At 34.0% G+C, this 16,239-nt stretch overlaps 1 protein-coding gene across 1 annotated transcript; it reads right to left on the reverse strand.

Annotated features, from left to right (window-relative positions):
• Positions 1 to 5,352: 5,352 nt before the first annotated feature.
• LOC120256261 (carotenoid 9,10(9',10')-cleavage dioxygenase-like) lies at positions 5,353 to 14,407 on the reverse strand. Its single transcript, XM_039263982.1, is given in 15 exon segments — positions 5,353 to 5,623; positions 5,976 to 6,087; positions 6,932 to 7,183; positions 8,034 to 8,113; positions 8,115 to 8,136; positions 8,235 to 8,352; positions 9,778 to 9,913; positions 10,052 to 10,236; positions 10,320 to 10,430; positions 10,564 to 10,626; positions 10,762 to 10,861; positions 12,902 to 13,013; positions 13,869 to 13,883; positions 13,968 to 14,038; positions 14,139 to 14,407. Coding segments are annotated over 15 exon segments (1,659 nt in total). The 5' UTR covers positions 14,391 to 14,407; the 3' UTR covers positions 5,353 to 5,593.
• Positions 14,408 to 16,239: the final 1,832 nt, after the last annotated feature.

The raw sequence follows: 16,239 nt of genomic DNA on the forward strand, positions 1-16,239 counted from the left end.
ATAAGCTTGGGTCTCTCATCTAAGCTTTTGGGTTGAATTGAGCATACATAATATGAAGTTGGTTTGTGTCTAACAGTGTGGTGTTTATCAATAATGACTAACCTTACCTTTAGTAGCCACTCTATAGCTTATATTTGTGATAAGCTATTGCATTGTATGGTGACATGTTTCTGTCTTTATTTATCATAAATCTATCTTTTTTGAGAAACTATAGCCAAATGACTCTGATTGGTATATTCCATTTCTAATGCCATATGTTTTTAATTGCAGGTATTTCTCTGTGCTTCAGCAGAATGTTGCCACTTCTATTATCCACAATGTGTTGCACAATGGGTTTTCCCAGATGAAAAAGCTGAAGCAATTGAATAACGGGAAAGAATTGTGGCTGGGGAAACATTCATGTGCCCTGTCCATAAATGGCATATCTGTAGACAATTAGAGAACAAAAGGATTAAGGAATTACAATTTTGTTCAGCCATTATTGATAAACACGACACTGTTGATACCATTAGACATGCAATATCATATGAAGTCGGTAAATTTGGAACAAGCTACAAGAAATTTTTTTCTCTTTACCATGAGTGCACAGAAATAAAAATCAACCATTAGTTACTTGACAGTTAACCAGTGATCACTAATTCCCCTGATTATATTAAAAATCTACCACAAAATAGAAAAGTAATGCACAAACAGTAAAGCAAAACTAATGAATGGATGGAAATAGAGAACTTTGGTTACTGTACAGACTAGATAAAGATTAGGATCACCAAATTATCAATAGAAAAATGGATGGCGAGACAATTGTTTCCAAAATTAAGTGTAAAGCGTATTATATCATAATATCACATAATCTTCCTGGTGTGTTTTAACTTTTAACTTTTAATGGAGTTAATTGATGACAGAACTATTAAGCTTTGAAAATAAGAAGCATAAGAAAGATGTAACTTTGTGAATCTCAAAAACCAATAAAAGCTTAATTTCATTAATGGGAGTACCTAAACTTCAGGTCTAGAATAGCCAAGGGTTTACAGTTGAATCTATACCAACATCTCGTGTTGCATGAAAAGATATCAATCAACCCCCTTCACAACTGCATTGAATATGCAACCAAGTGTTCATCATCTTAGGAGTGAACATAAGGAGATCATAAGATTATATAAGAAAGCTACTTAATTACAGGATACAACCCATACTACCACAATACTCAAAACAACACTATATTTCACTAGAGAATGTGAGTTAACCTAAGGAAAACTATATACATTAGACCGGAGTGCACAAAGATGTGTTTAGCTTTTTGATTAAGAAAACCAAGGTAGCATAATACATACAACAAGATTTCACCACCTATGTCACAAATGGAACTGACTGAATCAAATAAACTAGAATTAGCATCCACTACATCTCCTTCAAAGATTCCCATGCTCTCATCAAACTTGTCACCTAAGGAAATAAATGGCCCCTTATTAACTCTATCGAAATAAAAAGGCTGTAGAGAAAGCATTCCTATAGTTTGGTAATAATTGTATCCCAAAGATATAATAGAAAGCAATGTACTTCCTGTAACTAATATATTATTTAGGTAATTTCTCCAAAGGAATGGATATAAAATAACCTGCTTTTGGATAATCACACTTACCTCAAATGAACTTCTTCTCTTCAACAAGTTATCTTTCAAGAATAGAATCATTAACTGCCAGGTAAAAGCAATGCGAGATACTTGGATTGTGGAAGGTGAGGAAGGTGTGCACATGGGCTATCTATGGATACACATAGTCTATATGAAATGATAAATAGCAGAAGAAAACTAAAATTAAAATTATCTCCAAATCAAAATGCAGCAATGATTGCATGGACATGATGAATTTAGCTAATTCAAGATCAGAAAAAATAAATAGAAACCGAATAATTAACTTAAAGGATACATAAGTCATCTGGAGTATGATTAACCATTTCCAAATAATTATCTTTGCTATCATGATACTAAAGAGATACATGATGATGTGTGAATTTGTCTCCAACAATGTTTCAATCATAAAATCTTTGAGGTTCAGCAATTCACTATGCCAGAAAAACTGGTGCTTGCACGTTTCACTGAGTAACAATCTCATGCATACCCATGAGATACCAATGAGATAGATCAAGCAGAAACTTATTGGGTTGGCTATAGCATGCTAGTCCACGTGCATGTGTGGTTAGAGAAAGTCAGAATTAGTAAGATTATAATGAGATTCTAGGATCATCTACAGTGTCAATCTTGCTTGGCTTCTTGTCACTCATTAGCCTTCTAGATTGCAGCCTGGTATGAAGATTTCATAACCACATTACAAATAACAATACATAGCTTAGCCTATGCCTACTCTAAGAGGAAGGCTTCTTTTGATACCATTGACTTGAATGATAACAATATATAAAGAAATCAATTGCAAGTGAATTTGACCACCTGAGAGATGATCAAGGTGGATGACAATACCAATTGGAAGTTTGCATGATCATCATAACTAAATTTAACATAGCAGCTAAGTAGTATTTAATAGCCAATAGATAGAAAAAAGATTCAATTACTTTTACTGCAAGGGAGATAAGTAAGAGGGGGAAGACTGTTATGATAGTCGTATGAATTATCAATAAACTTAAGTGTCGAGGATTGCGGTTGAGGAAGGGAAGAAACATGGATGCCCTTTCCAAGAGTCCACACCTACATCTGAATATAACATGATAGCGTTTTCTTTCAACCAACGAGGCTATATTCTAATTTCAAGAAAATTCATCTCAACCATGACAAACTTACTGCTTCTAACACTGTAATGTAAGTGTAAAAAAAAGCACTATGACTTAGGAAGTCTTTCAAAGAAAAATATTGGAATTATAAATAGATGCAAAACATTGGAAACCTGAGATTTTGATAGTGATTCATCATTATTTGCAAACGACTTTCTCAATGTAAGATGATTCCTAAGGTCATTTGCAGAAGGCAGAACCTCGAATGAGCTGCAAAAACCAAGTTATAAATGATCAAACTTGGAACTATTATCAGGAAGTCAAGTCAACAACAGACTACTGTCACCTGAAGACTTTAAACAACCAATCCCAAAGTCTCTTCTCTGATGTTTCAGGGTTTCTCTTCAAAAAATGAAGCTACAATGCAGTCACTAGTATGGTCCTTATATAGCCTTTGTAACTCTTCATTGGCTTCAGAAGCTTTATCCAATTTCTCTCCTCGCATAGCATAAAGAACTCAGGATGTTCATGTTGAAGGTTAAGCTTCCAGGTAGTGACATGTTTATAGCCACTCTGGAGGCCATTATCACTCTTGTTGAGCATGAACACATGCATGTCGGCAGCATTTGGCATCTGGACCTCATCATAACAGAACGACACAACTGCAAATGATAGGTGTTTCCTTTACATCCACAAAACAATATCTGGTAACATATTGTGGTTCAAATTCCAACTCATCCTCCAAAGACAGCATAACTGGACCTATAACAACAAAAGGAAGAGGACATCACTAAAAGAGTAAGCTTAAAGTGGCACTAAAAAAAACAAACAAACAAACATAGAAAGTAAGAATGCTTCCAAATAAGAAAATGAATAGAGAAAAAAGGAATCAAACATGGCATGAAATTAAAAAAAATGGGAAACACTGTCAAGCAACCTTAGAGAAAAAGATTCAACTCTTCTTATAAAAGGCACACTGGGCCCATATGAACATTACATGTGCACAAAAATGGTAGGTGCACAATATTACTATAGTATTATGAATAAAAATTTAATCCGTGCTTGCTCATCCATTGCCCATATAACTAATTATTAGACTAGATTGTGGTTGTCATTGCACATATTCCCTTGTAACAAAAAAAAATTACATATAACAATGGGAAAAAAAAACATTTACAAACAATCAAAGTGTTCAAATAAGAGTGAGTGATGATGAAAATGCGGTAGAATTAGAATGATTTATTTAGGGGTCATTTGGCATCGTTTCTGTTTTTTTGCTTTTTGTTTTTGTTTTGTTTTTGTTTTGTTTTTGCTTTGTTTTCTTTTTATTTTCAATTTTTTAAAAACAAAACATGTTTGGAAACACTAACTGTTATGTATTTTAAAAAGCTGTAAACAAAAACATGTTTGGTTAGCACAAAATTATTATAACTTTTTTTTATCATTTTTTTCAAATAAATATTTTTAAATTTTTTTATAAAACTTTATTTTTCATATTAGTTTACTTGATTATATTATTAAATAAAATTAAATGTTATGCATGCCTTTAGTAATTTTAATAATGCAGATAAAGCTTTAAGTTTTTTTAGGTTTAAGAAATTTCCACATGACATAATAAAGCTTTGAAGATATGACAAATTAACCAAGGTTTACAAGCTCAAAAGGAAAGGTGTGCTTCCACAATTACATTATTACATACACCTTAACAACATATAGGACCTGTTTGATCCACAAAAATATAAGGGCCAGGACAACACAAATCCTCTTGTCCCTTGTTTGATTTGCAAATGTGATTGGGTACAGCACAAAAACATATTGGTGTATAGCACAAAAGATCCAAAAATCTGTCCCTCCAAATCCATGGTATAAATTTTAAGCTATGGACAGCACAAACAAATATCAAAAAAGAAATAATCATAATTGTTTTTGTTGCTTATAGACTCTACTATGTTTTTAAATATAAAAAATATAACAACTTAACAATAGTATATGTGAATATTCCATAGGAATACATTCCATGTATAAATAATATTTACATATCTATTAATATCTATAAATTAAAATAGACAAAAAAATATTATTATAAAAATATTAACCTAACCTATATTATATGTATAAGAATGAAATTAGTATAATCATTTTCATTTAATCTAAAATAGCATTTTTAAGCTGTTTTATGCCTTGAAGTTTAAAAAAATATTTGTTTCTCATCTCATAATTATATATATTTTGGGCATTTTCCTCTCATTTTATGTGAATAAAAAAATAAAAACTACGAGAAAAAGCTTAATATTTGAATTTTTTTTTTTCCGAAGTATCTAAATGAAGTCAGTTTCATCATTCAAAAGAAAATATAACATATTCCAATATAACATATTCCAATAGTATATTTCCTAAACTTTCACAACTAAAAAATAACCTTCACATACTAAAATTGATTTTAAAAAAATAAATTACATTACCAATGACTTTTTTTTTACAAAATTTATACTATCTTTTTTTTCTTTTTGATATATTTGATAAATTCAACCCACATCATTAGCGCAGAGCTTTAAACTAGTATTATAATATATATATATATATATATATTGCATTATTATATATATGTATTACATACTTATATTCTGCACATTTTGAAAATATTCCCCTTATAATATGTGCTATATAAATATATCGATTCCAACACAGGTACTCTTTTGGAAAAATATACAAGACTACATCGGATTTACTGTTTATTCTTGGGGAAAAACAGTTTTTAACTCTAGAACAATACATATCTGGAGAAACATCGACAGTAATGTGCAATGGTGCATACTGACATCGAAACCCTTCGGCAATCGAAGGAATTTTACGTCCTTAAGACGAGCTTCAGTTACACAACAGTTTGCTTTAGAAGTTGTTCCTGTTGAATGAAAAGAAAAAACATCTCAAAATTCGACACAAATGTATGAACAAGAAATTTATCGAGAATGATTATCTTCAGTACATAAAATTCATGATGGCGTCGCAAACCAATAATACGATTTTTAAGTTGACATGTTTGCTAATTCATGTTTGAATCTGTCATGGCATAAATTTAACATGAAACATCTGGTGCATTGATGAAATCTAGTTTTTGCCTTGACAGTGATGCATTGAACATATTTTAAAGGATTTGTTTGTGGAATCAATCAATTACACATTAATCATTTTTATTCGACATTAAACTCTAAAACAAGAGGATGAAAATATAAACAAGAAGCGGCTTAGCTTACCTCTGTTACGAAGAAGGCATGGAATCCAAATGGAACTCGCTGAGGAAGCTCTACGACTGCAACAGGATCAGCCGACATTGTCTTTGCATCTATTACATTGACTTCGGATTTCCTGCAGTGATGAATAAAGTGAGTTATCCAAAGAAAAACAGAGTTAATGTGGTCTATGAAGATGTACAATACAAAGCTAAACAAGCTACATGAAAAGAATATACGTGGGTATCGATAGTAAGAATTATGCTGCTGACAACAACCCAACATAGAGCTGAAGGTCAGTTGCAAACTGATAACTGCAAGAAATAAAACTTTGAATTCATTTGTAAATCTAGAAAATCAAAGAGTAGTCTTTCCTGGAAGATAAGTATTAGAGTTTCACTTGGTTTCTCAACTTGATCACAAAAAGGTTGATTACCTAATGTCAAGAACTAGAGTTAAATCCTATCCTTCCATTGATTAAACATATAATCCCGCTCTAACAGGTAGTACATGTAAAAATTAAGATATTGGCCAAAAATTCATACATATGTAAATTTTATTTTGAATTTCCATAATATATACTCTATCCCTGTAAAACAAATATCCCCGTTTGGATTCACTTATAAAAGTAGGTGCTTAACTTATATTTTCAGAAATGTTTCTACCAAGTGCCTTTTTAGTGCTTCTATGAGAAAGACAAAGTTTCTTGCTTCTGAAAAGAACGCCCAAACTGCTTAGTTTACAAAATAAGCACTTCTAAAAGAAAATTTGCTATGTTTTGAAGGTTTCTCCAACTCCAAAAGTGCTTATTTCATAAGGTAAGCACTTCTTCATGAAAAAAATTAAATCTAAATGGGCTTATAGTACATTAAGTCTTTCTTAATTTTGCTCATTCTGGAGAAGACTTTTTGGTTTGCTCATACTACAACAATGAATCCAAGATAGAGAGAGAGAGAGAGAGAGAGAGAGAGAGAGAGTACCCAGTGTTCTCATCATGAACAAAAAAAATCAGGTAGCCATCGTCTTCCTCCGAAGTGGTACCAGGTTGGCGAGGAACAAATATTGCTTCTGAGCCAAATCGTCCAGGTCCCAACTTAAAGATGCCTTCAACATTTCCCCCAACCTCTAGTTGTTCCTTGCCAGACTCTGGAGTGGCATGCAGATCAAACTTGATAATTCCCTTGACCTGAGTAATGTTTTCTAGTATAGTCCCGTAGACATATCTTTGTTTCCTGAGTTTCAGAAACATAGGCAACCACATTGTACAGTGCAGATACTGGAATATAAAAAGCTTGCATACAGTTACAAGAAAAAGAAAGAATGATCAACTAAAACAAACAAGGATAACAAAAATCAATTCCCACAAAAATGAAACTATTATTAACCAAATTTTGTTATACCCATTTCCGTATCAAGAAAAATTTGCACACAACACGCCCTTCTGAAAATACAAATTAAAGCTGCCAGACTGGTAGAATCATAATGTTGAAATAGAAAACATTTTTTAGTGAATTATTAATATACTTGTCATCGACTATTTAGATCAAGGTCAACTTCCACCAAGAACGGTTCCGCAGTTGACATTATGATGGCAGATACTGGCCACACGCGCACAAACGGATCCAATTTCTAGATAGCATTACTACAGGCATTCTAGAATGGCCAATGTCAACATAAGCATTCAAGCACAGCGAAACAAGAGAGGCCCAGGTTTTTTAAAAAAAAAAATCAAAAGAACTTAACAGAATCACAGGAAATTTCTTCCGAAGAAGAGAACATAGTGATGTGTTGAACTAGTAATAGAATGTTAATAATTCAGGATTATTTCTGTCTCATACTTTATCATGTCTTCCCCCACTTTACTTTAAAAGAATAACAATGCCTTTTGTGATTATGTTGGTAAACATACAAGTTTATTCTCTTCTGAATTTCAAGATCCATCAATAATTTCACAGTTCTCTTGTTCTTTGATTTGTTGTTTTGTTTGCTCTGCGTATAACATGTGATCATTGTTTTGTTTATATCTATACTTTTAAGATTTTGTTTGTGCTTATATGCTAATGTGGAGTAAAAGAAATCAACCTTCCAGTATAGTGCTCGTTGATCCGGGGAAAATCCACAGCAGAGACTGATAGTTGTTTCTGTGAAGCAGCACCACTTTGTCATATTAAATCTCATTTCATACCTGAAGGTTATGAACATGAAAATTAGATCCAGAAAAGGAAGCTTCTCGGTTGCAAACTATCAGAATTTTTATTAAAAAAACTCAACTGATGTACTCACAACTCATTCTTAAAATTTTCAAGCTTTCCTTGCACACTTCCATTAACCCTGTCCAAATCTGGGTCCTCCAGACGGCAAGTAATGAGAACAACTTCATCCCCTTCTTCCCAAGCATTTGCTGTTAAAAGATAATACGGAAGTATTAAAAACCACTTGCCAGCAACCTAGCAGCAAATCTTGATATATTACTAACAATATATCACATAATACATCCAACAAATATTCTTAAACAGCAGGATTGTAGATGGCTTAATTTCTGCTTCTAGATGGGCTTAGTAGTGAGAATTTTCTGTGTTTATGTTTAGCCAGTAGTTTGTTTTTATAACCATACAGATATTCATGTCAGTGTTCATGGAATGGAATGAAAAGACCTTCTGACCAAATAACTAGAATGACAAAGAACAACGCACAGACAGTGAAAAAGGACCTGAAGAACACATGGCAGTTGAACATGGCCAAAGAGAAATGATTTAACAATCCCTTTCTCAAAGAATGATTGCATTCAATACGTTCAAGCAGTGGGAAGAAAAATGTCTGTCGAAAGCTAGCACTAAGGCAAAAGGTCAAAAAGTGTATAAATCACACAACAAAATGATGATTGTTAGAACTTTCAACCAAGAGAAAACCATAATAAATGAACTGTAGAAGTGAATGAGGCTTTATGCCAGTACACAGGATGATAAACAAAGAGCCAGATTAACCACGAGCTTCAGTGTTTCGAGGAAACAGGCAGTGTAATATTTATGTCATCTTAACAGCATTCTGGAGGTGAGCTAAAAACACCAAACAGTGGATGATCTTCAAGAGGAGTTCAAAATAGAAACATAACACTAAATTGAACGTCCAAAGGCTTCATGTTTAAATTAAAGCAGATAAATAAATCAACTAACAGCTTCTGTAAGCTGGAACTACGTAAGGCAGCAAAATCCATTAAGGTCATTTTGATTGCCTTTTTCTTCCTTTCATCAAGAAACACTTGCTTGATACAAAAAGAAAAAAGGCACCCATGCGATAACTTTGAGACTCATTGGATTGGCTTCTTTAAAAATGGAAAAAAAGAGGAACAGAGGAGTAAATAAGCCACCATCATTGTGCTTCTGGAAAGTGCTTTGACAGTCCAGAAAAAGCACTCATGCTTAATTTTTCAGACCAAAATGACCATTGATTTTACTGATGTGAAATGTACATCTACAGTAACTCACCCAGTCGCAATCAGAAAAACAATAATACCAGAACCACTACAGAAAAATGTAAAATTTGCTCTTCACAGCCCAACCAGACAGAACTGTGCATGAACCATACATGAAATGCCACACTAGATTTGACTCAAAACATGGAAGAACAAGTCCTTGAAGCAATCTAAGATGACTTTGAATAAGGATTTGAAAGTCAATTAATCTAGCTTTGTTATTTTGCACTGGTGCACATATGGAATCTTTAGCCACTTTATTAGAAAAATTATTTTTGGCTACTTATTTATAATTAGAGTTCATGCATGATAAATCAGTAGTTAAAATGTCGTCAGAGGCCAAGGAAGAATCACCATTGTGAAAAATGAAGCAGTTTGGAAGCTCAAACCATCTAATCAGTTTATCATCCTTCTCATATCGGGGAAGTATACCAAATCGAGCTTTCTTTGTAGGGTCAAACGAAAATATTAATTTTCCTTTCACCATTTCCTGCAAACAAAATACAGAAACATGTGACACCCATCCAATTCATATGGTTCTTTTGCAGATATCCAACTTCTTTGTTCTATCCCCAAACTAATGACTTCCCATTTATGCTATTAGTTTTCCCTTATGATTAGCCAATACCTTTGGTTGGAAGTACAAAGGCAGGTCCATGAAGATCGCATAGTTCTCAGTAATGGCAAAATCATGCATCATGACAGGATCTGGTATTGTAATAGGTACAGGGTCAAGCATCACACCATCCTTCGTAATGACCCGATAGGTGACATAGGGAGGTGTGTGTGCATATCCAAATGTGAACATCTCATCTGCAGCAAAAATTGAAAATCAATATAAAGGACACGTGATTTAATACCCAGTAATCAGACATTTTCTATTGCAACATTCTCACCAGTAAATGGATCAACCTTTGGATGAGCAGTGAAGGAATGAGCCAACCTCTTGTCATAATCTAACAACCCAAGTGTTTGCAAGTCTCCATCTTCTAGCACTTTCACAACATCTGCAAAATGAAAGTGAATAGCACTTAGCTCAACAAGAGTAACAGATCAAAATTGGCATCTGTAACTCCTACAATTATAGGCATACAAAGCAATGTTTATTAACTACAACTAGAACCAAATGAGAATGCTTACATGGTTTATCTGCCTCTGAGAGAGCCAAAAGCTTTCCTTGGTGATATATGAGAGCAGTATTGCCTGAAAGCCAATTACAGCCATAACATTAACCTAGTACTTAAGAGGCATCAAGCATGCATTAAGAGTGCATATTGTGGAGCAAGTAAAGGTAAACCATGTATTGATAACATAGTTGCTCAAACAAGGCCACTTTACCTGTTCCAGTTCCATAAGAAACATCCAGAATTTTCAATTTCGCTCGAAGAATTTGCGTTTGAACCATAAATAGTCCAAAAAGGCCCTTCAAATCTCCAATCTGAAAACCATAACATCAAGTAAGTAGCTCATTCCATATTCCAATGGTTGAGATCGCGAACAAATTAATTTCTCCGTTGTTTGAAACTTTCATTGATTGCCGGTGACAATTCAAACCCCACTTTGTATAGATTTTACTTGTTATCATTCTTATTGGAAATTGATTTGTGCATCCAACATATTATTACTCAAATAACTTGTTCATGAAGATGTGGGCACCAAATATCAATTGGTACTAGAAAATTACTCGCTTCCATTTTGTATTTAAATCATTTAAATTGTCAAACAATGTACTACTTATATTGTCATTGCTCAGAATTAGTACATCAATTCTGTCTTATAATCACTGGTACACATAGTTACCATGGATAGCTCTATCATAGAACTCATTCTATCTTATCAAACAATAACAGATAGGCATCAAGTGACTCAAGCATGCCTAACCTAACAAATTAAATTCTACATAAAGTACTAACTATCAATAAATAATGAAATAAAAGTATAGGTGGAGTGTGTCAGCTATGTCACATCATTTCAAATTCAGTATAACATAAAGAATAAGAAGTATCCACAATTTGAAAACCACTACATGTAAACAGAAATACAAGAACTCACCTCACAGAAACTACCTAAATGGCCAAGGAACTCACCTCAATGTTTTCACTCTATGCATTAGTGCTGCTAAAAACTTTCTGTTTAAGTTTTATACAACCTCAACATATGAGGAAAGAGTTCCCCATCCAATTGAAATTTTAATATTTTAAAGGAGGCAAGGAAGAACAAATCACCTTTATACATTTCACCATGAGATTTCTGTCAGTTTCTAAACGAGAGAAAGGTCACGTGTGTTTGGGTTAATAGTTTAGAGATAAATGTCAAACTTCCATTTAAACCATAACTTTAGTCTCATACTCTTGATCAGCTAGACAGTGTGTGAGGCAAGGCTGCTAGAGTTGGATTGACACGATGGAATCACATGCGTCTCAATCAGAATATATCAAGAGCAAAAGCAAGCAAGAGCTAGTTTTGAGCTGAAAGTTTTAAAATAAAACATGAATTTAAATATTATGTTCATCAGAACGATCACCATCATATGAGTGGAGACTAACCTATTTAACTCCAATGCTTTGATTTCTTCCGAAATTTATTTTTAAACATTATTTTTCCATAATGGCATTTAATCTTTTTCCTAAATATCAAAATAAATTGAGAGGGCACAAATATGACAAATGACCCCTTGAAATGTACAATCTTATGTCAGCAGCACCAAGCATATTTCTCATACACCAAAAAAAAAAAATTCCCCCACTGGAACAAGGCATTAATCTCCTAAAATATGAAGAGAAGTCTTCTAAACTAGATAGACTAGCTGAGAAAGAAAACATCCAACATGCTTTGCTCCTAAATTCCAAAGAGATCCATTTCATTAGAAAAGTAATTTTCTTTCTACATGCATTTTAGGTCACACATCTCCAGTGAGTTCAATGTTTTGATTCCATCAAGAACAAAATGTTTAGGCAAACAAAACATGATGACAAAGATTTCCAGCTCTCCTGCTAACCAATTACTCAAAGAGCCAAAAACCCAACTAGCTACCTTAATTCCATCGCAAAAAGTTGTTTGCAAGAACATCAATTCCAAAGATATCCAATTTAGTAGAAAAGTAATTTTCTTTCATCATGTATTTTAGGTCACACATCTCTGGTGCATTCAATGTTTGATTCCATCAGGTGCAAACATGTTGTATGCAAAGAAAGGATGATGACATAAAGATTTCCTGCTCTCCTGCTAACCAATCACTCAAAAAGCAGAAAAACCAAACTAGGCAAAGAAAACATGATGACATAAAGATTTCCTGCTCTCCTGCTAACCAATTACTCAAAAAAGCAGAAAACCAAACTAGTTACCTTAATTCCATCACAAACAGTCAAGTGCAAGATTAAACTTGATGCAAGAAAATCTTGTTAAGCAATAGAGATGAACTGAAAATAACAAATCTTCTCATGCAGAATCGGAAATCAATGACAGAAAATTAAGTCACCTTCATAAATTTTGCACCTCCAAAATATTCTTCCTGCTTGAGCCGTGATGTCTTCACATATCGTGAAACATAAGTTGCTTTCCCATCTTTAATGCGCATGCCATGAATCATTCTACAACATAGTACAATACCGTAATCGTGTTTCAGAGATTCAATCAATAGGCAACATCCTAAAAAAAAAAAAAATAAAAGCATGTAATGCGCCATAAACAATAAAGTACCAGGAATGACCAAACCTCAAACCATTAAGCACAATTTTTTTCTTCTTCTTCTCCTTCTTCATCTTCTTCAAATACAAAACTTAAACTTTTAAAAATCCTACTTTTATTTCTATTCAAAAAACAAAACTTTTTAACATGCCTTATCAACTTCCATAGAATCTAATAAAAAAACACCTTCTTTTACTAAAATCAGCAGTAGTTCATCCTCAAAATAAGTAATCCACATTAGACACAACTCTTCACCTCAAACAAATAACTCAAAATTTAAACCTCAGCTATCCCCACACTCATTCAACCAAGATAAGCTTAGTTATTTTAGTTAAAAATATAAACAGTGAAAAATGAGTGACTTTAAAAGGACAAATAAAAAAATTCTCAAGTTCCAAACAACGGGGTAGAAAGTATCGATGTATGCAAAATGTTTCAGTAAGTATAACGTTATTCATACATACGTTTTTATGTAACGATGTCGCACTGAAATTTGTCTCCTAGTCGACTATAGCTAATTTCATGTTTGAGATTTGTTTCGATGAGGTGGCGTCACCGAGTATAGCTCATCCACGCCTGACGCCACCCAAGACCTTCTTCAGGAAACTGCCCTCAAACATGAAATTACTACCATAGGTAACCGGAGACAATTTCGTGCCATGATCTACAAAAAACATATGTAATCACAGTATTATACTTACGAAACATTTGTCCGGTGATACTTACCCCCAAACAAAGAGAAAGATAAGAACACCAACCCATCGCCATCAAACCTGCAAGAAATTCATCAACCCAAAACCGATCAGAAACAAAAGATTAACAATACAAACAACAGAAAAAACCAAAGAATTCCCTACCAGTGATACCCAGCCACCGGCACAAACTTCGGATTCGGTCCAACCCTAACAAACTCCCCATTCAAACACTCCTAAAAAACCAAAAAGAACAAAAAGAAAAACATCAAATCCACAAAACAAAAACCCTAATTTCGGAACAAAAACCCTAAAGCCAGCTAATTTCGCACTCACAGGAAGCGAGCCACGAACGGGGAGGTCGGCGCATGGAGGCGTCTCGTCGTGGACGGGGGCGAAGTTACCGGAAAGATAGTGGTTGGACGGCGGGGCATTGTACATCAAATACACTAGGGCGCGCTCGATGAGATCAACGGCTTTGGAGACGATCCCTTTCTTGGGATAGGGATCGACGGTCACGACCCCGTTCGGACGGAGTGAATTGTGCTTCTCAGCGTGTAGCTGATCCTCATGCTGGACCGTGGCCATGGTTTGGTTCAGTGAAATGAAAAGGAGGTAGTGTATATAAACAATAAATTGGTATTGAGATTGTGCCACGTGGATGTATTATCCCTCATAAATTTTGGAATTTTGTGATTTTTCTTTGAATGCCACGTGGCTTATGGTGTTGCACTATTAAGATACCAAAAGTTAAGAAAATTTTAGAATTATATATATAATTTTGATATAAAATATTAATTAAAGTAGATATCTATTATTAATGTATATCTTTTCTTCTCCCCAACCTCTCAAACATTTTTATTTTCTAAACTTCTAAAACTCTTATCACTTTTAATAAATGTCAGTCTATTACCAATGAGATACATATGATAAAAAAAGAAAAGTGAATAAAAAGTTGGTTATTTCTCTACCCTTCATTTTGTTATGGTTTTTATTTATTTTCTTTTTTTACTTTCTTAATTTTGTAACAAATTTAATTATTATTCTTAATATTATTTTAATATTAATTTTTAATTGATATTTGGAGGATTCAATTCACTTGTTTATTTTGCTCGCCTATTACTTTTGCATGTGTTTCAATAGAAACTTTAGTAAAATTATTTTTATTTTTATTAAATGGGTAAGTCACGTTTCAAAAATATGAGTTGATTTTTTTAAATATATCATGCGGTCACGATACCGTAAAGAATCAATTCTATTACCTCGATTTACAAAAAATGATTGATGTAAATAGGTTAAAGTATTGTTGACCCTTTTATAAAAAATTACACTCTCTATAACATATGAGTAATGTTATATGCAACGACAATGTCATACAAATTTGCAACACAACTTACGTGGGTTGCCACCTCAGTAAGTCATTCTCTCCTATTCAGCTCAAATGTAAGACTTTTTTTTATTAAAATAACTGAAGCCCCAATTCCTCTTCATCTTCATCCTTCTCTTCGCCGCACATCAACCCTTTGCCGGTCGCCTGACGCTATCACCCACCACTCACTGGCCAGCCTCCCATGCTGCGCTGCCTGCCTCGTTGCCCGTCTCCCATGCGAGCATCTCACACCCCACGTCACGAGCACCTCGCCTGTCGCCCACCGCTCATCGTTCGTCGATCGACCCCGATGTCAACTCGGTAAGATACTTTTTGTGTCTCACTTTGTATATATGTGTGAAAGTGTGTGTTGAGTGAAAGAAAGATCTTCTTCTTGTGTGTTCATGTGGAGAGAGAGAGAGAGAGAGCTTCTCCATGTGTGTTCGTGTGTGAGTGTAGAGAGAGAAAGGAGAGTGTATGTTGAATGAGCAAAGAGAGGATGAGTCATGCTGTGTGTGTTGAGTGAAAGAGAGAGAGAGAGAGAGAGAGAGAGAGAGCTTTTCCTCCATGTGTGTTTGAGTGTTGAGAAAGAGAGGGGGAGGAGGGAGCTGATGAATGTGTGCTTGTGTGCATGTGTCTTTGTTTAAGGACAACTTCAATGAAATACTTCATTAATGATTTTGTATTACAGTTTTCTCTATGTTATGTTCTCTTATTGCAAGTGAGGAATGTTAGTAATTTGGACAACTTTACAATTTCAGTCTCTTATTTTGAATTGATTGATTTCAGTCTCTTATTCTGAATTCATTGTGACGTCAATGACAGACTTCATTAAATATTGAGTTTGTGTTCTGCTAAAACTGCAGTCTTTTTTACATTCAAACAGCTCATGAAAAAGGCAACTTGAAATTAAAGAATTTTGATCATTTGTTTGTTCAACAAATACAGAAATTTGGATGCAAAACATATCACTGAACCAAACAATGGCACTATCTGAAGCAGAAGATAATGGCGCTCGTTGGTGTGCTTCTCATAACTCCTCATTCCTCCCAAGAGAACCCTCTTCAT

The sequence above is a fragment of the Dioscorea cayenensis genome, unplaced genomic scaffold (genome assembly GCF_009730915.1).
Source record: "Dioscorea cayenensis subsp. rotundata cultivar TDr96_F1 unplaced genomic scaffold, TDr96_F1_v2_PseudoChromosome.rev07_lg8_w22 25.fasta BLBR01001362.1, whole genome shotgun sequence".
NCBI classification, from domain to species: Eukaryota; Viridiplantae; Streptophyta; class Magnoliopsida; order Dioscoreales; family Dioscoreaceae; genus Dioscorea; species Dioscorea cayenensis.